The 23,079-nt window shown below is 45.6% G+C and overlaps 1 protein-coding gene across 1 annotated transcript in view; it reads left to right on the top strand.

Moving 5' to 3' along the window:
- Positions 1-23,079, top strand: part of LOC138301475 (complement C4-like) — a 685,953-nt gene that overhangs the window by 456,661 nt on the left and 206,213 nt on the right. Inside the window, exons 28-29 of the mRNA XM_069241987.1 lie at positions 6,999-7,103; positions 7,658-7,826. Coding sequence (XP_069098088.1) covers positions 6,999-7,103; positions 7,658-7,826 — 274 coding nt within the window. The remainder of the gene's footprint in view (positions 1-6,998; positions 7,104-7,657; positions 7,827-23,079) is intronic.

The following is a 23,079-nucleotide window of genomic DNA, read 5'->3' as shown; positions in this document are numbered from 1 at the left end:
TGCTGTCCCTGCAGGCACAGGAACGATGGCATTGGGTGCTTCGGCATCAAATATCAATCAGAGCGGAACATCTTCCAGGCGTTTCCAATACTTGGGCGGATGCCTTAAGCAGTACTCGAACCACCTGTCATGAATGGGAACTCAATCAGACAATTCTCGACCGCCTCTTTCGTCGTTGGGACAAACCCAGTATGGATCTGATTGCGACAAGAGAGAACAAAAAATGCCAACACTTTGCAAGCTGGCAACCGCAGAGAGGGTCAAAGGGGAATGCGTTTTTGATCAAATGTTAAGGGATTTATGCCTACACTTTTCCCCTGCTCCCGCTCATCCCGAGACTTCTGCAGAAGATGAATAGGGAACCATGCTGGCTTCTATTGATCGCTCCCAAATTGCCGCACCAGTTTTGGTTCAAGGAGCTTCTACTACTCTCAGAACAGCCTCACATGTGGCTGATACCAACACCAGACTTGCTAACGATGAATCAAGGGCAGGTCCGTCATCCCAACCCGACTTCACTTCGATTATCGGCCTGGCTCCTGAATTCCATTAATTTGATGGATTAGATATCCCTTCAGACTGTCGAGAAGTGCTTGCCTGTGCCAGAGTCGATTCTACAAAGAAGATGTACAAACTCAAGTGGAAAAGGTTCTGCATATGGTGCAAAACTTCTAATGTTCATCCTCTGAAGTCTTCTCCAGAACAGATCCTTCCATACCTGTTACACTTAGCGAACTCAGGTCTCTCCCATTCGTCTATCAAGGTCCACCTAGCTGCCATATCTTGTTTCCGCCGGACAGCAGTATTACCATCTTTATGGTCATCCAGGATAATAAAGCAATTTCCAAAAGGCTTGTTCAGGATTTTTCCTCCGATTCAGCGTCCTCCACCTTCCTGGCATCTGAATATTGTGCTGTCCCAATTGATGAAGCATCCATTTGAGCCTGTTCACAAAGCAGACCTGAAATACATCTCTTGGAGAACGGCTCTCCCCCTGGCCCTCACTTCCGCGAAGAGGTTTAGCGACATTCAAGCATTCACAGTCTCACCACCCTTTCTGCAATTTAAATCAGATATGGTCATTCTGAGAACTAACCCAAAATTCATTCCCAAGGTTCCTTCGAACTTTCATTTGAATGAGCCAGTGGTTTTGAAAACGTTTTTTACAGATCCTCGAACTCCAGAAGAGCAAGCATTACATTCCCTAGACATTAAATGAGGTCGGAAATTCTACATACAGAGGACTAGCAGCTTTCGTAAAGCCGAGCAGCTGTTTATTAGCTATGGCCAAATCACTAGCGGCAATGCTGTTTCCAAACAAACCATAGCACGCTGGATCGCTTCTGCCATACAATTCTGTCACCAGCTAGAGGGAAGACCACTATCATCCAATCTCAAGGCACATTCCACTAGAGCGGTGTCTACGTCAGCAGCTCTCTTCGCAGGAGTGCCTCTGAACCAGATCTGCAGAGCGGCAACGTGGACGCGTGCCCACACCTTTACTCAACACTACTGCCTGGATGCTACTGACAGGATGGATGCCGCGGTAGGACAAGCAGTGTTACGTACTGTATTTGCATTTGTACTTTATCTTACTCACCGCCCTCAAATGTTATTTCCAAACTGATATTTATCTTATATATAAAGCAGATGTATGTGTATGTTTTTAGATATTGATAAGGATATCTAACTACTTATATAAGTTAATAATATATAAAGAAATGTAAAGAAAGATGTTTTCTAATAGTTGCAGAACTTAAACATCTTCTTGTACTGCTGACTATTCTGATTCAAGCATGTGAATCTATGGAAGATTCCCCAATACTAAAGAAGAAAATAAGTTACTTACCTGTAACTGTGGTTCTCCAGTATTGGCATCTTTCATAGATTCACATGCGACCCACCCTCCTCCCCATGGAGGCTAAGCTCTTTTGTCTCTTTCTTGAAGTCACTAGTGCAGGAAAATCTGAGAGACTGAGCCTCTGTGCTGAGGATTCTAAAGGGGTGGTCTCGCCTGATTGTCTGAACTTTGGGCCTTTCCTAATGAAGCTAACAAGCTAGGAAAGTGGATGTATTTTTGCCATTGACTACAATGAAAAAATGAAAAAAAAACAGGAAAAAGACTATTTCATTTTTACTGCTTTCTATGTACTGTGGGACTCCCACTTTGACGACGGGGAATGATTCAAGCGTGTGAATCTATGAAAGATACCAATACTGGAGAACCACAGTTACAGGTAAGTAACTTATTTTCATATTGCCAAAGATAGGGACTCCTAATAAACTTTTTGAAATAAGATAATAGTGATGGGGACCGGAAAACCCACCAAACCTGCTTTTGAGCTAACACCGATAATCACAGAGACTACTTTCCTTCTATTATTTTTGCATTTCTTTTTCCGATTCAGTCGCATGCCAGAATCCCCATTGTTGGCAGGTCGAGGTTGTGCAGTTCGCAACTCCAGCTGTACATTGGAGAATATGATTCATCAGCCGCAGCCAATATCTAATGGTTAAGAGTTGGGCCTGAGCTCTGGGGCAGTTATACAATTTCACCACAGATAATTGTGTAAGATAGATACGACAAATCCTTGGTGGGGCATAGTTTCACCCTTCCATTGGGTGAAACTGTGGACCTCATGGTCACTCTGTACAAAGAATTCTTGCTGGATGTTCTAGTGTGTCAAAGAGGTAACTGGTGAACACCCATATGGTACTCAGCCCTTCCCGCTCAATCTATCACTCTACACCGAAGTCCATTGATGTGGAGTAAGAGCCATAAGCATACATCCTGCTCGACTGTCTGCTGGGAAACAGATAGTGGCTGTTTCATGCCGCCAGCCTGGTTTCCTGATCTATGGATACTATGATCCCTATAAAAGTAGGAAAAGGAGGAACCAGATACTCAACCTCACATAAACAAGCAAGACCGACTGGCATTGTTTATTTAAAGTAGTCTTCAATGTCTGTCAAGATCGATGTATCTTCCATATTTATGCTGTAGTTTTTATAGTGGTCATTAGCCTGCCCTGAAAGCCAACAAAGTGATGTTATTTAAACGTGGCTCAGTTTGGAATACTGCATTCAGAACATAACTGATGGAGAAACCAAAAAGCTCCAATAGGTAATTCTAACACAGAAAGGGAGGAAAGCAATTAAAAGCAAGGAAATTGATACCGAAATGAACGCCACTCAATCTTGAGCAAGGATTGGCTCTGTGAAGTATGGTGTAGACTGCTGTCCTCCAACGAACAGCTGGAACTGGCTGTAGCGAGACCACAAAAACTGGGCCAAAGACTCACACAGAAAAGTCTCCAAGGATCACCAAACTAAGGATGAATAACATCTTAGAGTCTTTCAAGGAGAGGAGTACCACCATGAGCATGAAGGACCTCCAGCAGAAAGTAGCATTCAGATATGGCAAAAACAAGGCAGGGTATCTGTGCTGTTGAGAGAGATAGAAGACCAAACTGTAAGCTTCTTAAATTGTGCAGCTGACAAACACTTAAAAAAAATATGTCTATTGTTTTGCAACCTTAGAATTTTTCCAATCCCGTGATTTTGTACACGGTAGCCTCGCATGGCCATTGGATAGTACAATTTTACATGGAATTAACCTCATGTATAAAATGAGTTACATCCTTACATAACAGTGTGTAGTTCTCATGTTCATATGCAATATCAACACAGCAGTGGGCACAGTTTGGTGAACTTCGCAGTCTAACCAGAACTTTAATCTCTCATCCAGCGATCCACTAGACCCTTTATTGTGTTTGTGACCCATTATCTATCCCGCGTTCCAAAGTTGGTCGCCACACTTTGTAGGTTATGAACTTCCCATGGGAGTTGAGAGTTAGACAAGAGGGGTGCAGCTGTCTGTCTCTCCTGCTCTGGGGGAGTGCCAGGTAATGGCTTTTGTCGCAGACCCCTATGTTCTTCCACTCTCAGTGCTGATTCTGTGGCTAGTGCTCTTTTTTTGAGTTCTGCTGCCCACCTATTATGCAGGAGACCATCTGGCAAGCTACAGTGCATAGCAGTTACCCTTTTGGTAAGGACCATTCATTCATCATGGGGGTAAGATGTAGAAAAACAGTGTCATGATGTGAAACCGAAGCTACGAAAATCAGTCAGGGCAACAGAGATTCGAAGTGAGCACAGCAGGCCAAGAGGGTTAAGAGCATGTGGGGAAGCGTATCCTGGTAGGCATAGATGCAGTTATAGTCAAACGAGACATCGTCTGACGCTTGATATCCCCTGGACCGCCGTCCCTGGCCAAATGGCGAACTGCAGCGGATTGGGGCGCTAAACTGGAAGAACCTATTTACAAAGCTAGAAGTTGGTCATGTAAACACAGGAAAAAAGGTAATACTGTGTTCCCAATTCTAGCTAAGAAAATGGAAAGACATGGGGCTAATGAGATCCTATTCAGTTGTCCCTTCACCCACAATACAGTATTTAACCAGCAATCCAGGGATGTGCCTCCTCATAACCGTTCTTCTCCTTAAAGGAATCCATGAGTTATTGGATATAACCTATAGGGCTCTCATCAGAGGCCATTAGTTAAAGGACTTCCTTCAAGGAGCTAAATCCTGCTCCTATTTTCAGAGCACAATGTTGTACACACTTTGGAAGTCATCCCTACCACGTCCTCTTTGCCATGGAAATTGTGTGGCCAAATCATGATTCTAGTTTGTAACATTATAATTACACATTAGCACTGCTTTGCCTTTTACCCAGGGTTGTGTTCAACCCTATACAGTTTGAAAAAATTGACGTTCTTAAGGATTGCTCAGATCACGTGTTTGTTATACCAGGCAGTCGAAATTCTCCTCAAATCCCTATGCTGGTAGGCTTTAGAGGCACTGGATGCTTCCGACCGCCAGGGGTAATGTGGTGTCCGTACCGCCAACAGGCTGGCGGTACGGAGACCCGTATTACGACCGTGGCGGTAGCGCCGTGGTCGCACCGCAGGGGCCGGCGGTTTCCCGCCGTTTTAGCCCCGGCGGTGATAATCCGCCCGGCCTACCGCCAGCCTGTTTCTTGCGGTTTGCACCGCCAGGAAGAGGCTGGCAGTAAGGGGAGTCCTGGGGCCCCTGGGGGCCCCTGCACTGCCCATGCCACTGGCATGGGCAGTGCAGGGGCCCCCTAATAGGGCCCCGTGCAGCTTTTCACTGTCTGCATAGCAGACAGTGAAAAGTGCGACGGGTGCTTCTGCACCCATCGCACGGCCGCAACACCGCCGCCTCCATTAGGAGCCGGCTCCTATGTTGCGGTCTCATCCCCGCTGGGCCGGTGGGCGTAAACTAGGTTTGCGCCTGCCGGCCCAGCGGGGATGTTGTAATGGGGTCCACAGGAGTGCAGCCACATTGGCAGCCGCACGACGGTTACCGATTGGCGGGTGGCGGTAGCCGCCCGCCAAGCTTGTAATGACCCCCCCTTGTCTTCAGCAATCCTGCTATCCCTTGAGGCTGCACGTTTCCTGTGGCCATCCCTGGCTTTAGAAGCACTGAACCCTCTAGGGATCGAAAGTCTGGCCTCTATTTAACAAACTATGGAATCCAGTGTTGGGATTGCTTAATAGAGTTGGTAAGAGTCTCACGTGCCCGCAGAGACTTAGGGCCTGGTTTAGAGTTTGGAGAATGGGTTACTCCTTCACAAATGTTATGGAAATCTTGTCTGCCATATTAGGATCTCCATAGGCTATAAAGGGATCGTAACGCGGCGGATGTGATAGCCATCACGCTTTTGGCGGAGTAACCCCATCTGCCAAACTCTAAATCAGGTCTTAAGGGCCTGATTTAGATATTGGCAGAGGGTTTACTCCGTCACAGCGGTGACGGATATCCCGCCCGCCGAAATCTAAATCCCATTGGATATAATGGGATTTAGATTTGAGAGGGCGGGATATCCGTCACTGTTGTGACGAGTAACCCTTCTGCCAATAGATAATTCAGGCCCTTAGGGTTGTAGGCCTTGTAGATGATGATCAGCACACTAGGTTTGAGTAAGCAAGTAGTTACGCTGGAGAAGGAGTCTTAGCCAACTAAGTAAGGCATGGGACTGGTAAGGGGGCGTGAAAAGATTGTTCCGAGATGGAGGGCAGGCGAAGGTCCTGAGGGGAATGTATACTCTTTTGTTGCATGAAACTGGAAAATCGTAAAAAAACACTGATTGAACCAAAAAAAACTTGCACTGCTTATGAAGTTTGTTTAGCTTGCCTCCAAGGCTCATGAATGTACATTCTCCTTCCCTCAGTATTTCTCCAACACCTTTGCTGTTAGCCAACTTTTGAAAACAGTTTTGTTTGAATGGTCCCTGATTTAGTGTCAGTGGGCTTTCTTGTTCTGGTCTGGTTTTAGTTCTATATTCTTTTTGTATTGACGTGCATTGCTTAATGTATTTGTTGTTCATATCGCCATATTTTGACCCAATTTCAATTTTACAATGTTGTCCAGCGCACTGTTAGCCATTGTTAAAAAATTGTGCTTAAAAAAAGAGCAGTCATTGCCTATGCGGCATACTGTACCATACTCTGTGTGTCTGTGATGTAACTTCTCCTCACTACTCATCACATGTTTTTCAGGCTTCTTCAACTGCTTCTATTTGTACCTGGATGAGTGGTTTTTCAAGCCTTGTTGTAGTTTTAAATGTGTCAGTGTTTCTGAATCGCCTTTACTGTCTGACACCTGTGCATTTTTATTTTTGGATTTGCTCTGCTCCTATTTACCATAGCATGCAGCCTACATTCTGAAATGAGGAAGATTTTAGCTTTATAAATATGTTATATGAAATTAATCATTCTGCATAAATGGCAAGTTTTGTTATCACCATAAATCTGTAGCACACATTGTACCAACCACAAAAGGATTGAAGACCGCATATACCTAAAGCCTTACTTTCCCTGGGCTACTTATCGGGTCTATCTTCTGGGCTACCGCCTTTGTGAGCTTTGCTACTCCGGATCCATCGTTGAGCAGCTGCTTGTTGACTTGTTTCAGGGCGGCCTGGGAGGCTTGGAAGGTGAGGTGGCCCTCACAGCTTTTGTGACCATCGCTCTCCAACATACGATGGACGTCCACACGGGACCAGACAAGAGCAAAGTGGTAGGTAACATCAGACTCCCTTTGAGCCTGGAAAATCAGTTCCTCTGCCTCAATCTACACTTGCCTCCCACTCTTTTGGCTGTACTTTGCTTCTGTGTGTCACTCCTAGCTGTGACATCTTTCACTGTCTGTATTCTGCCTTTGTCAGATTACTTTTTGGGAGTTTATTGCCACCTAATATACTTTAAGTATGATGTAAGTCTTGAGGTTGTTCCTCCTTGGATCACTTTTGTCTGCCTGCTGGAGGACAGTGATGTACACACTTTTTAGGACCCCTACTGGGTTCCTACATAGACTGGACTGAACCATCAAGAGCGCTGTGAAGGCAGCTTCTGATCCCATGGTGAGATGATCTGCCACCATATGGGCAATGAAGGTGTAGCGCCGAGGCAGCCTTTTCTACCTAGATCTCTCCTCTTCTCTGACCTAATTCTCTTCCTCTGGAGATGTATCTTTGGTTGTGTTTTCCCATCCTGCATCCCATGCATGTCGTCCAGTTTCTATGTGCCTCGCAGTCGTACACAGTGCCCAATTCCTCTTTCCATCCTCTGCAGAGACTGAGCATTGAGAAGGCGGCCCAGTACCTCCAGCAGAAGCTGCCCAGCCTGCAGCGGCCTTACACTGTTGCTATCACAGCCTACGCCCTGACTCTGGTGTCAGACAACGATAGCACCAAGAAGGAGGCTCATAGCTACCTGATGAAGTTCGCCACAGAGAGCGAGGGTGAGTAGACCACTGCCCCCAATACATTACAGGGAGTGCAGAATTATTAGGCAAATTGTATTTTTGAGGATTAATTTTATTATTGAACAACAACCATGTTCTCAATGAACCCAAAAAACTCATTAATATCAAAGCTGAATATTTTTGGAAGTAGTTTTTAGTTTGTTTTTAGTTTTAGCTATGTTAGGGGGATATCTGTGTGTGCAGGTGACTATTACTGTGCATAATTATTAGGCAACTTAACAACAAAAAAAAAAGTACCCATTTCAATTATTTATTATTACCAGTGAAACCAATATAACATCTCAACATTCACAAATATACATTTCTGACATTCAAAAACAAAACAAAAACAAATCAGTGACCAATATAGCCACCTTTCTTTGCAAGGACACTCAAAAGCCTGCCATCCATGGATTCTGTCAGTGTTTTGATCTGTTCACCATCAACATTGCGTGCAGCAGCAACCACAGCCTCCCAGACACTGTTCAGAGAGGTGTACTGTTTTCCCTCCTTGTAAATCTCACATTTGATGATGGACCACAGGTTCTCAATGGGGTTCAGATCAGGTGAACAAGGAGGCCATGTCATTAGATTTCCTTCTTTTATACCCTTTCTTGCCAGCCACGCTGTGGAGTACTTGGACGCGTGTGATGGAGCATTGTCCTGCATGAAAATCATGTTTTTCTTGAAGGATGCAGACTTCTTCCTGTACCACTGCTTGAAGAAGGTGTCTTCCAGGAACTGGCAGTAGGACTGGGAGTTGAGCTTGACTCCATCCTCAACCCAAAAAGGCCCCACAAGCTCATCTTTGATGATACCAGCCCAAACCAGTACTCCACCTCCACCTTGCTGGCATCTGAGTCGGACTGGAGCTCTCTGCCCTTTACCAATCCAGCCACGGGCCCATCCATCTGGCCCATCAAGACTCACTCTCATTTCATCAGTCCATAAAACCTTAGAAAAATCAGTCTTGAGATATTTATTGGCCCAGTCTTGACGTTTCAGCTTGTGTGTCTTGTTCAGTGGTGGTCGTCTTTCAGCCTTTCTTACCTTGGCCATGTCTCTGAGTATTGCACACCTTGTGCTTTTGGGCACTCCAGTGATGTTGCAGCTCTGAAATATGGCCAAACTGGTGGCAAGTGGCATCGTGGCAGCTGCACGCTTGACTTTTCTCAGTTCATGGGCAGTTATTTTGCGCCTTGGTTTTTCCACACGCTTCTTGCGACCCTGTTGACTATTTTTAATGAAACGCTTGATTGTTCGATGATCACGCTTCAGAAGCTTTGCAATTTTAAGAGTGCTGCATCCCTCTGCAAGATATCTCACTATTTTTGACTTTTCGGAGCCTGTCAAGTCCTTCTTTTGACCCATTTTGCCAAAGGAAAGGAAGTTGCCTAATAATTATGCACACCTGATATAGGGTGTTGATGTCATTAGACCACAACCCTTCTCATTACAGAGATGCACATCACCTAATATGCTTAATTGGTAGTAGGCTTTCGAGCCTATACAGCTTGGAGTAAGACAACATGCATAAAGAGGATGATGTGGTCAAAATACTCATTTGCCTAATAATTCTGCACTCCCTGTAAGTAGATGAGTGAGAGACTGATTGACAGTAAGAGAATGGCCACATTACACACACACTGGCTTTTTTTTACAAATCACTAAGAATTAAAAACCGAAACTATAGGGACAGCAATAGGAATTACATATTTTAATCGTAACAATGCACATCTTTGTACAATTAATTTCAAAGTGATAACGGCAGTACATCAAGATACAGAAGCATTGATTGTTTTATAAATGCAGAAAATAGGAACACGTGTAAGTTCATTTACAGGATCACATTATCAATAGGAAACAGCGACACTGCTGATGTAAAAAAAAGCGCAACAGGTAAAAAGACAAATGAGACAAAGAGATACAATGTAAGACTTTTGGCTGTGATATTTAGTGGCCACTCTGATAAAGATATGTTGGAAATGGCCCTTTTTGCCTCCTCCCTCCTATTTTTTCTGACCTGTTGCTGTTGGCTTTTGAACTCTGAGCACTTTACCACTGCTAACCAGTGCTAAAGTGCATATGCTCTCTGTGTAAAATTGTATGTGATTGGTTTATCCATGATTGGCATATTTGATTTACTAGTAAGTCCCTAGTAACGTGCACTAGAGGTGTCAGGGCCTGTAAATCAAATGCTACTACTGGGTCTGCAGCACTGGTTGTGCCACCCACATAAGTAGCTCTGTAATTATGTCTCAGACCTGCCACTGCAGTGTCTGTGTGTGCAGTTTTAACTGTAAATTCGAGTTGGCAAGTGTACCCACTTGCCAGGCCTAAACCTTCCCTTTTCTTACATGTAAGACAGCCCTCAGGTAGTCCCTAGGTAGCCCCAAGGGCAGGGTGCAGTGTATGGTTAAGGTAGGACGTATAGTAATGTGTTTTATATGTCCTGACAGTGAAATATTGCTAAATTCGTTGTTCACTGTTGCAAGGCCTGTCCCTTTCATAGGTTAACATGGGGGTTCAGATGTGTCTGTCTGTCTTATGGGGCGATTATCCTCTGGGCATATTCTGAAACTGTAATAATACGTTACTGACGTGCATCCTGAACCTCAATAAATGGTTTGGGAGGTCTTCATCAGAACTCGGGTAGAGGTGGCATTTGAGCAGCACGCTGTAGTAGAAGAAAGACTAAGAATAATACAAGCAGCGACCAAATGAGAACCAGCGGTCTGACTGGTAAATGGTCAGAAAAAACGTACTTATTTAAACCTTCAAGAAATACAGTTTAATCTACAAATATCGTACATCAGTGTTAGGCAAATCAGAACAAAGGAGTGCCATTTGTGAAGCCACAGAGTGGACTGGTTTAATGGAAAAGAGTCTGTGCCGCAATAAGCTGAACTAAAGTATCCAAAAAAGTGATGGATGAAATGCGTGAATCAATCGCAGCCGCTGGTAATTACTTGGCTGCATCCCAGACCATCTTTATTTTGCACACCATGCCACCTCAGTTTGGACCCAGCAATATGCAAATCAGTCTTGACCCTGCTCCAATGGGAACAGTCCAGAACAAACTGCAGGGCCTGGTCCTCCCTGAACTGGAACACAGGCAACCCAGGTCCGGTTACCCTAGTTAGGTATCATCAGTCAGATACAGCTTCATTGCAGTCCTCATGCACAGGACCCACGTCCGGGAATACCCGCCCCAAGTGGGAAGTGGGGTGACAGTGCAAGAAATGGAACCCACTAATGAAGGCTACAGCACTAGGTAGGTGAGTGTTCATCATCCTATAAGAGTACATGAATGTATGTAAATTCTTAAGAGATTTGGCTGTTTCTTCCAAGAGATTTGTTCTTCTTGTATGTTTATGAACATCATAAAAAAGTTATGTTTATGAACATCATAAAAAAGTCTTTAACTCCCCTCACTCCCTCTATACTGTGTTAACTATCAATTAGTACCTGTCCTGTATGTGTGAGAGAATTGTGTTCTATTACTTTGCTACGTCCACCTACCCTTACTGCTTATGTTATGGAAGATTGCACTGCTGCTCAGGCGCTGCTCCTCCGCTAAGGCGGAGGAGCGTCACCCCCCTCCTCGAGCCGGCCAAATAGACATGTGCACTAGACTCTCTCCAACCCGGCACTGTGTTGCCGAGTTGGAGAGAGCAGGCCCAGGCTTCCAATCTACCTGGGAGCGCCCTGGCTTGGCCCTACTACCGATCCAAAAGCTGCTGTCATGCTGCCAGCAACATGACCGCAGTGTTCAGACTGGCAGCAGGGCACGCTAGGAACCTGTGTCTGGGGCTGCAGTGAAGGCAAGAGGAGCGGAGCGGTGGTGGCCGTGGCGAGGTAAGTTGTTTTTTATTTTATTAAATAGTTTTTTTTCTCCTTGTACAGGTGTTCCCAGATTTGGGTTCTGTGCATTCTGTCACTGGAACAAAGCTATACCTTTGCTGATAATCCCTAACTAGGGCAAAACTGGTTCTGGATTTCTTGTATTCCGGTTCAGGGGGGACCTAGTCTGGCAGGTTCGGCTGAGTGTGGGCTGCATTGTTCCCACTGGAGCTGAGTCAAGATTGATTTGCATATGGGTGGGTCCAAACCATGGTGGCACGGTGTGCAAAATAACAATGGATTGGGATGTGACCTCAGCAATTATCAGTGGCAATTCATCCATCAAGCAATCCATCCATCACTTTTTTGTATACTTAAGTGTGTTGCCGTAAGTGGGACAGGGATGCCCAGGAGTGGGACCCATACACACTGTGTCACTGGAATCAAACTGTACCTGGTTGATGAGTCCTAACTAGGACATAACTGGTCCTAGGTTGCTTGTAATCTGGTTCAGGGAGGACCTGGCCTGGTAGTTTCGACTGAATTGTTCCCACTGGTGCAGGGTCTAACCTGATTTCCATGTGGTTGGGCCCACACTGAAGTAGCATGGTGTGCAAAATAATGATAAACTGGGGTGCCACTTCAAGAAATACCAGTGGCTGAGATTAATACAAGCATTCCATCCATCACTTTTTTAAATACTTTAGTATGTCTCCCTAAGTGGAACGGGTATTCCCAGACATGGGTCCCAAGCACACTATCACTGGAATTAAGCTATAACTAGCCAATAAAGCATGATGAGTATACTTTAGTGCCACTTCCACCACAATGACTCTGACAGGCCCACAATCATGCCTTTCGAGTTCTGTAGAACCTCTCAACAAGCCCATTGGTCTGGGGTGATAGGGTGTGGAGTACCTGTAAGTTACTCCACACCCATCGACATGGACTTTTTGTACGCTGACATGAAGTTAGTGCCCTTGTCAGACACCACTTCTTTGGGAAAACCCACCCGTGTATAAATCCCCATCAGAGCCCTGGCTACTGCAGGAACCGTCACAACACCTCCAGGTAGTGGAACCAGGGGAGCATTTTGCTTTCCCCTTGAAATTCCACTGGCATGGCAGGTAGGACATGACCTGAAGAATGCATCTGAGGTCATCCGGGGCAAGTAAAAGTGGGTGACAAGCCTGACAAAGCTCTTGTCTTGCAAGGGGAACGTCATGAAGCAGACTCAGTAGGAAGACCTTGTAGCTCTGGGGGACCACCAACAACACATGGGTTGCTCCTGGCTCAGGAACCTTAAACACACTATATAGGACATTCTCCCAGTAGATCGGGTGATACCCAGCAGTGTCACCAACTGCCTGGGCCTCAGTTTGCCGACTCAGGACCTCAAGATTAGGGCACGCCTTCTAAGTTCTGCAGATCTTCTCCCTTTATGGCCCTCCCTCAACTTACCATCCAGCCAGTTCAGGCAGGTCTCCCAGGGGAGCTATTCTCTCCCCTGAAGGTTCCTGGGACATTGTCCTCAGCCTCGTCTCATACCATGGGAGTTTCAAGGGCAGGTTTCCAATGTCCCTTGCCCTTTCTCTTCTTGGCTGGTGTCTGGGCCATTTTTCCAGGCTCTCTTGACTACCTTCTTAGGCTGCCATGGACCTTGTGGTCAGGCACACCCACCTAGACAACCATAACATCTGCAGGTGGGACAGGAGCTCCCCTCCTTCCAGATGGTGTGCTCCAAGTTATTACCAAGCAGACAAGCTACAGGCATGGCAGGACTCACAGCTACCCTCAAGGAACCTGAGGCCAACCCCTACTCCAAGATAACCAGAGCCACATGGTAATGACTCTCATGGTTGTCTGTTACAACAATCTGGTTGAATACATTAAGGATTACCTTCTCTGAGGACACGAGATGACACCTATCAGCAGTCATACTGGCTCCTGTGTCTCCCCAGAGCCTCCACCCGCTGCCCATTAATAGCAACCCAATATCTACACTTGGAAGTATTGGTTGACATGTAGGCCTTTGGCACCAGCTCTTTGTCATGAGGGCAACCTCTCCCCTTTCTCCCATGGTAACTGGGACAACCTTCTCCCCAAGTACTACACTAGCCATCCCAGGCATCTGACCGCCAGTGGGGGGCTGCGCCCTCTTTGGGCATTTAGCGTTTCCATTGATGTGCCCTACTTATAGCACTCAAAGCATTTGGGGTTTAACTTCTGTGAGGACATTTTGTCACAGAATCAATTCTTCTTCTGATTGGGATCCCCTGATAACTGTTTGGGGTCCTTAGAGAACTCCTTGTTTTTGTTAGGGACCCTGTCCACCCTTTGGCGGTCCCCTCTGATAGCTTTCTGTGGACCCTGGTGCCGAGTCAGAAGTCCGGCTCCTAAGCAAATTGCCTTTGGTCAGTGAGCCCACAATCCATACAGTGTTGGCACAGCACTGCAAAGTAATTAGTATAAATGTGCTCTCTGGCAGTCAGATTGTACAGTTCCCTGTAGTCACACACATCACTATCCTTCACACAACCTTTCAGTGCTTTGCAAAAGTAAAGTAATCCACTCAATCCATCCAGCTTTTGGATGTCTTTGACCTTCTCCCTATACGTCTGAGGGGTGGGACCATACACCTTGACTAGTGCTTCTTTCTTGAGGGGATATTGTGATAAGGACACACAACCTGGGGCGATTTAAAATGTTAATTTGTGTTATAGAAGAGTAGCTTAACATTCATATAACTGGCTCTTCAGCTCCTAAAGCAACCATCTTTCCTAGAATCTTCCCCTCCTAACGTTCCTGGCTCTCAGCCTCCCAACATTCTGCATATAGCAAACACTACAGATAATTCATCCGGCCCCCCTTCCCTAGGTCCAGTAATGCATCCCTCCCTTCATTGGGAATGTGCCTCCAGAGACTGTCTTCTCAGTTCTCCTGAGGGACCCAAAGCAACCTCATAAGCTTCAAACCACTTGTCAATTTCATCCCCCACAAAAAAAGTAGGGTAGGTCCTCCTGTCTCCTGACACTGGGGTATTGCTGCCATCATTGCTGGTCGACCCTGTGCATTGCTTAACTTTAAGGCCTAGCTACTTCAGACTCCTGAGCCCGTAAGATTTTCTCTCCTCCAAGGATCTTTCAATCTTCTTTCCTCGGCTTACAACTCCTTCAGTGCTAACATTTTCTCCTCCAAGTCCAGTTTCTTTTCTTCTGTAGCATGTTTCACTTCGGCCTGTTGCAACTTGAGCACCCTCTCAGCCTTCCTCTCCTCAAGTTCATCAGGGGACAGGTTGGGGGAGGACACACTGCTCCCTGTCCTGGCAGAGGAGGTCACTCCTGTGGGCAAGTTGTCCATCTCCTCCATAGGGTGCTGCAGCTCTTCCTCCTCTAAGTCCACCTCCTTGAGGCCACTTTCTTCCTGCTCCTCTGGGATGACCTGCATACTTCTGACTTCCTCAAAGACTCAGAGGGCTATCTGGAGGTCCACCTTGGTGGTCTTTCTTCCCACATTTAGCCCTCTCTCTTCACAGAGCCTCTGCAGCTCTACCTTGCTGAGGTTGTCAACGTTGATCAGTTCCATTTTCATTGTAGAAAAATAAATGTGAGGCAAGACTTAAATTTGGAAAAAGGAACAAAAATGGCTAAATGAAAGACTAAGGAGAATTTAGAAAAAAATGAATTTGATATCAGATTATTTTTAGAGATGTTTGGTTTTAAACAAATCACTGAGAGACACTGTACAAACACAAGAACTGGATCCCACCACTGTCACCAGTGTAAGATATCTGGTTACTAGTTGAGTGGGGTGTAAGCTCCACTCATGCAACAATCCTTGTCAGGGTGAACCACAAAAGTCACTGAATTAAGCTCTGCATGACCCTCTTGAAGCTCAGCACAAAAGCAGTCAGGCTTAACTCTAAGGCACTGTGTAAAATATTTATGCAGCACATAACAGTGATAAAGTAAAAACAATTCCCAAACCAATTTAGAAAAGTAGTTATTTTTAAAATGTTTAGTGAAATCTAGCATCTAAAAGATCAAAGCGCCAATTATGAGTATCCAGTTGCTTAAGACCACAGCAAAGTCAAAGGTTACAGCCAACTACGATGGAGTGTGGGTTTAATACAAAAGATGGGTTGGGCCGGTCTCAGCTTACTTCCAAACTTAGGAGAAAATAGACTTCTTCAGTATTGTATTTTTTATAGAATCAAATGCTTGAATCATTAGCCGTCGTCGAAGTGGGAGTCCCATGGTACAATAGAAAGCAGTAGTGAAAAACCTACATGAAAGTCAGTGTTAAAAGACATTCACTTTAATAGCTTCTTCACATCATTTAAAAAGACCCAAAGTCCAGCCAATCAGGCGGCAGCACCTTTTAGAACCATCATCATAGAGGCTCCTGTCAAAATCAATGCCATCGATGACAAAATCTCAAAGACCAGTTTCTGCACCTAAATTTGAGTACTCATTGATAACAGCATTGTTGACGATGGTGTTGACGACCACCACCATGCCAACGATACTCACATCATCGCCACGGTCGTCGACGATCATCTCAACAGCAAGATTGATATCGACTATGGCACCTTCAACTAAGAAGGTAAACAGTATATCCATAACTTCGGTGGCGGCGCAAAAGAAACTGTTGACAGTGACATCATTGAAGACGTTGATCCAACGACACCAATGATGATGAAAGCCCCGTTGACAAAGATGACGATGGCAATATTGCCAAAGACCTCATCAATGAAGATAACGCCGACGACGATCGCGTCAACAAAGATTCCACAGATGACAGCAACGTTGCCTCCAGTGGATTCGTCCCCAGAGGACATCGGTGGTTTCCACAATCTTATGGAGAGGGCAGCAAAATGATTTCACCTTCCCATTACCACTAACCAGTCTGATTGCTTATTTTATGATTTTAAAGAGCCTATGAAAAAATCCATAAGGACCATCCCTATTGTAGACTTAAGGGGTCATTCCATGGATGACCACGGAAGCACCGCCAACAGGCTGGCGGTGCTTCCCTGCCCATTCTGACCGCGGCGGTAAAGCCGCAGTCAGAAAAGGGGATCTGTCTGGGCTGAATCTCCATGGCGGCCCCTTCCCGCCACCCTGTTTCTGGCGGTTTTTACCGACAGACTGACTGTTGGCGGTGCTCCCGCGGTTGTTGGCCCTGGCGGTTTTTACCGCCAGGGTCAGAATGACCCCCTTAGTGACATCCAAACATTTACAATTAAGGAGCCATTCATTCAATTTAAACAAAAATGATCAATCCCAAGCTCATACCGATAGAACCTTTGGATTTCCACCTTAATGGACCCATAATATTAAGAGCATTCTTTCCCAATCCACAGACTATAACAGAAAAATCACTACATACGTTAGACATTGGAAGATGTCTCAAATTCTATTTACACAGAACTAAACAACTTTACAAAACGGATCAATTGGTTGTGGCGTATGAAAAAAGAATTCCCAGTTTCAAAGCAAAACATAGCAAAATGGATCGCAGCAGCTATTCAGTTCTGTCACAGACAAGCAGGAAAGCCATGCCAAGATGCAGACAGAAGAGGCTCATCAATAACCCCTCCCAAGCTGTAGCAGGGGATGAAGCCCCTGTGCGGCTGTGGGACAAGCAGTGTTGAGCCATCTATTTCGATAAGATGAGCCATCTCCAACTATCTTTCCCACCATCCGCTATGATATGATAAGATTGCTATTTGCAAATGCTAACTGCTAACCTTTCTGATTCAAGCATGTGAATCTATGAATGATCTAATACTGGAGAAGAAAATACGTTACTTACCTTTAACAGTAGTTCTACAGTATTGGTATCTTTCATAGATTCACACGTGACCAACACTCCTCCCCAAACAGACTCTCCTTATTTCTCCTGAATATTATATCCTACTTATTCTGGAAAATCTGAAAGACGTGAGCCTCTGGGTGAGGGTTCTAAAGGGCGCTGTCATCTGATTGGCTGGAATTTAGTTTTTTTTTAAATGATGTCAATATGCTATTAAAGTGAATGTCTTTTAACATTTACTTTTATGTAGGTTTTTCACTCTGGCTTTCTATTGTACTGTGGAACTCCCACTGTGACGATTGGGAATGATTCAAGCATGTGAATCCTTGAAAGATACCAATACTGGAGAACTATAGTTACAGGTAACTAACTTATTTTCTTCAGTGGGGCAAGGCAGCAGGCTGTGCCTGAGGAAGAGTTGTCATCGCTGGGGAGCCCCTGGACGAAGCCTTGGTGAAGCTATCAACAATGGCAGGAAAAAGCTCTGGGTGGGTAAAGCCGGATTTCCAGGCTGAGGAGGTTGTCGTCATTGATGGGAAGCCTGTTGCCATTGAGCCTGGGGAAGATTTTCACCTTCGGACTTAGACAACCTTTTGGAAGTCAGCAACCTCCAGTAGGATGAAGCTGAAAGCTGTAGCCAAAGAGGGCCCCATGATGCTGGACACCATTGCTGAGAAAGCCAGCTGAGCATGATTTGATGTTTAAGAAGAATGTAGAAGGAGCTACTGCGATGTCAGGCCAAATGGCAATGCACTTTTGGCAGATCAGCTGGCAGATAAGTTGGCATCTTCTATCAGTTCTTCTGGCACTTTTTGGTGAAAAGGTTTCTACGTACCAAGGTTTAGGGCTCTAATACCACTTCCAAGGGCCCAAGACCTGAGGGGGCCACTACCCTGGGGGTAGGATTCACTACAGCAGAGCCAGAGGCCAGATGCAGGGTTCAAGGTCTCAGGAGCTTGTTATGCCCCTATACCTCACACAGGAGGCCAGCCAGCTAGCCTTTGGAGTCACTTCTGGTGGTCCTGGGTTGAAAGAGATGGTTCAGTTCTCCTTCAAGCAACAAAGCGGGCCTTCAAGCAGCAGAACAGTTCTCTGAGAACCAAGGCAGTCCTTTTGAAGTCTTCCATAAGTCCAGGAGTGTACTGAAGAGGTATTCTGAGGGTCCAATATTTGTATCATTGCCAGCCCTTAAAGTGGAGAAATACCGCCAAACCTGGTTCTGGAAAGTTATTCCCATCCCCTGCCAAGGCTCCAAGAAGTCTGGGATGACAAAAGGCTAGTGTCAGGTTTCTTTGTGTGTGGTGGAGGCAAGCTTGTTGAAATGTAATTAGGGTAGGGAATAGCTCTGACCCCGAACATCCTGGCAGGATGGCACTTCCTGTCATTTTCCCTACCCCTTTTGTCTCACTGTCTCGAAGGAATACACAAAGCCCAACAGCTTAGATGTTTAACATCATGTGACCCAGGACGCTGGCATCAGGCATCAAATAGATAGGACACAAAAATGTCAACTTCTAAAAGTGGCATTTTCAGAACTTAGTGTGACTTAAAATCTGACTTCACCATTAAAGAGGATTTCAAATAACAATTCATTTAAGACCAAACTTGATATCCCTGTCTGCACCCAATTAAAAATTCGCAATTATTAAATGTAATCAGGTAACCACATGCAATCCAATTGGAGTGATAGGCCTTACAATAGCAAAAACCAAATTTAGGGGTTTTTCACAACCAGGACATGTAAAAGTTAAGAACACATGTCCTACCTTTTAAGTACAATGCACCCTGCTCTAAGGACTTTTAGGGCCTATTTCAATCTTGACCTTTAGGTATTTAAAAAAAAGGTAAGCCTGGCAATAGGTTTATTTTGCAAGGTAAAATTGGCAGTTTAAAAACTTCTACAGGCTGTATTGGCAGGCCAGAGACATGTTTTAAAGGGCTTTTATAGTGGGTGGCACAATGAGTGCTGCAGGCCTACTGGTAGCATTTAGTTCACATGCTTTGGCTATATGTAGTACCATATACTAGGGACTTACAAGTATATTTGATGTGCCAATCAAGTGTAAGCCAATTTTACCATGCTTCAGGGAGGGAGCACAAGCACTTTAGCACTGGATAGCAGTGGTAAAGTGCACAGAGTTCTAATGCCAACAAAAACAAATTCAGAAAACAGGAGGGGTGAAGGCAAATAGTTTGAGGGGGGGGAGAACACACCTAGGATGTCAGGTTTAACAATAGAAAATGTGTTAGATGGAATGCTTGAATCAATCTCATCCACTCAAGCAGCATCCCAGTCCATCATTATTTTGCACACCATGTCACCTCTGTTTGGACTCCAAAAAAAGTAGGCAATGTGATGGCCTGCCTAATGTAAACATGTGTGACCACCTTTGGCAAAAAGGAAGCACAGGTCCTAAGGGCCAATTTGTCTGAGAAAAAGGTTGTGCGTGGGGAATGAACTGAATGGGCCTGCTACTCACTAACCCTCAGGGCAGATGTTATTGACACAAGGAAGACTGTTTTGAGTCTTAGAAGGCAGCTGTGCATAGGCTTAAAAATACAGAACACGAGGAAGATGAGAACACATTAAGATTCCATTGGGGCATAATGAAGAGCGTGGGAGGAAACATGTTGGAAACCTTTTAGGAAACGAGTCACAAAAGGTGACTTGAACAGGGAAGGTTGGTTCAGCAACCATAGAAATGCTGAAATGGCGGAAAGAAACCCTTTAGCTGTGACCAAAGCAAGACCTTGCAAGGTATAAGGGAAACAAAAGGACTTCAGTGCAAGAGTACAGACACAGGATCAACAAATTTCGTAGCACACAAAGCCACAAATTTGTCCCACTGGCAGGCGTAAATCTTTTTAGTGGAAAGACGTCTGGCTGCCAAGATGACATCACACACTTCAGGAAGTAGATCATACACCCTCAACTGTCATTGCTCAGTCCCCACACATATTGGTCAACAGTGTGCACGTTCGGGTGCAGGACCCTGCCCTGCTAATGTGACAAAAGATCCTCCTGAAGAGTCAGCCTGATCGGCAGAGAGATGCTCTTGCTCAGGAGTTCGGGATACCAGACTCTCCTTGCCCAATTTTGGGCCACTAAGATGATGTGCCTGGTCATTCTTCATGTTCCTGAGAAATCTAGACAGGAGTAGTATCGGTGAAAAGACGTGTAGGAGTCCTGAGCTTCACTCAAGGTGAAATGCGTCTTTGAGCGAGAGCTACCTTGGAAACGTCAACGTGGAGAAGTGCTGACATTAGGTGTTCTCTGCTTTGGTGAATATATCTAACAAAGATTTTCCCCAATCTTTGAAGAGACCTTACACTACCTCTGGAAGAAAACACCACTCATGATCTATGAGGCATCGAGAGCTGAGTTGGCCTGCTCTAGTGTTCAGCGAGCCCACCAGATATTTATCCACCAGGAATATGTCCTGAGGTTCCAGACATTTACGGAGGCGCAGGGCTTCTTGACACAAGGTCCACAACCCCACTCCACCCTGCTTGTTGCAATACCACATAGCGGTGGTGTTGCCATGCACACCTCATCTATCTTCCCTTGATGGAAGAAAGACAGCATTTCAATGTCAGGTAAATTGCTCTGAGTCCCAGTAGGTTGATGTGGAGCTGAGACACTCTCCTCTGATCTCCACCTCTTCCAGATGGGTGCCCACCTCAGGAGCGAGATATCTGTCACTACTCTGAGCTCTGGATGGGGATGGGTAAGATGTCGTTGACCCAGTCATGGTCCATGAGCCACTATGGCTCCTCAGGCCAGAAGAGCCAGTACTTCCTGTTGCAAGAGTTGGTCCTCCATCAGCCATTCAGTGGATGTTGCAAAGGTTTTGGGGCTTGTTGGAGTGGCTAGGCATAGCCATGCTGGACGATCTGAATCACCCACTTGCCTCAGTGATTTTCTGCCATTGGGGAAGGTAGTGTCTAATCCTGCCACCAGCCAAAGGTATCCAGCCTCTTGAATTCCCTATCCAGTGGTGTGGTAGAGATCACACCTGGATTTATCCTGGAGGTTAAGGCCTGGACCACCAGGCTTTCAGGGGTGGGGTGCAGGGAGAGGAAGGGTGGGTTCCTGGAAGTGGGCGATGGTGGTGGGAGATGATCCTGTGCACAGGAGTGCCTGTAAAGGGGATTGACCCAGGCCCGAAGCAGGACATCTGTGACAATTTTAATAAAGGGGAGTAAGGGTCTTGATGAGGGTACTTCTGGCTAAAGCACCTCTATCTGACTTCTAGCAGCAGATGTCTTACCTTAGAATTATCCACAGGCGTCAGACTGGATCCAGGATTTATTTCTTGAGCAGTACCCTGTGCACCAGTAGGTGACGTTGTTCAGCTTCCCATTGTGTCATCTGCGCTGGAAATTACATGCACGCTGACGTCAGTTCTTTTCTCCTCCAGTCATTTTATGACTGACCTCTTTCAACTTTTTGTCGAGGTCTTTTTCCTGGTGTGACAGGAAGTCAACTTGGAAATCCGGCTTCAAGGCCTGCGCCGCCTGTCACCCGCAGAGTCTTGAGCCCAGTTGAGAGCAAGGTCCCCGGATCAGTCATGGAGACCAAGATCCTCGTCGCATTCAAAGTCATCTTAGGGTAAGTCCCAGAAGAAAAAGAAAAGTAAGAAGCTGAAGAGGTCTTCGACATCTTCCCATCTGTTGAAGTCATTGAATAGGATGAAGGAGTGTCTCCATTCGAGATCTGGCTCTGCATTTGAGCCTATGCCTGGGCCCACTCCTCACCTCCCTGAGTTTCTCGAAGCGACCCCCACCCTACTTTGTAAGTTCTATGTGGCCATGCCCTAATATTTCGGCTTCATGGACTACCTTAGGATGTCTGGGATTGTAATGAAAATCCAGCAGTCTTGAGTCCTCCCTTGCAAACAGGACCTGGAGCAGGGCGGAGTCGAGCGATGAGTGGCCAAAAGTTTCATGGCCCCCTCATGGATGGCCTTGGGGTCATGGTGTCCAGCTCCTGACACCACAGACACTCCAAGTGGGGGGCCAGTCACAGAAATCTGTCTGTGACAGATATCACAAGGCTTGAACCCATTATGTTTCTTTGGGGATATCTTCGGAAAAGAAGAAAAAAGGCATACTGTCAACTTTGACTAAATGTTGAAAAAAAACAGTCACAAAATGGAAAATGGCTGAGGGGAGCTCGCCTGGATTTGCGCTGATGGCAAGGAAAAGAAGGATTTGAGGCCACTGCTCTGGAATGGCACCTACATTGGCACTGTGCACGTCACTTTTGGCATGGACGATGCCACACAGAGCTGAATGACGGCTAGCAAGGACATTTCTCAAAAATTTCTGGATCCAGTCTAACGTCTGGGGAATATTCTAAGGTAAGGAATCTGCAACTAGAAGTCTCTATCAGACACACACATTCACCATATACAAATGTTAGTGTATAAGCATTTAATATTATCTCACCAGGGAGATCCCAGGTCATAGGGCAAGACTGGTGCTAACTGGTGCAACTTCATGACAGAGGTAGAACAATAGAAAAGGATATTGTGTGCTTGATTCACTGACAAGGGATAGGCTTCTGTTCTTGGGAAGCAACATACTG

Source organism: Pleurodeles waltl, chromosome 6, assembly GCF_031143425.1.
Source record: "Pleurodeles waltl isolate 20211129_DDA chromosome 6, aPleWal1.hap1.20221129, whole genome shotgun sequence".
Lineage (NCBI taxonomy): Eukaryota > Metazoa > Chordata > Amphibia > Caudata > Salamandridae > Pleurodeles > Pleurodeles waltl.
This window is presented reverse-complemented; position numbering and strand designations above follow the sequence as displayed.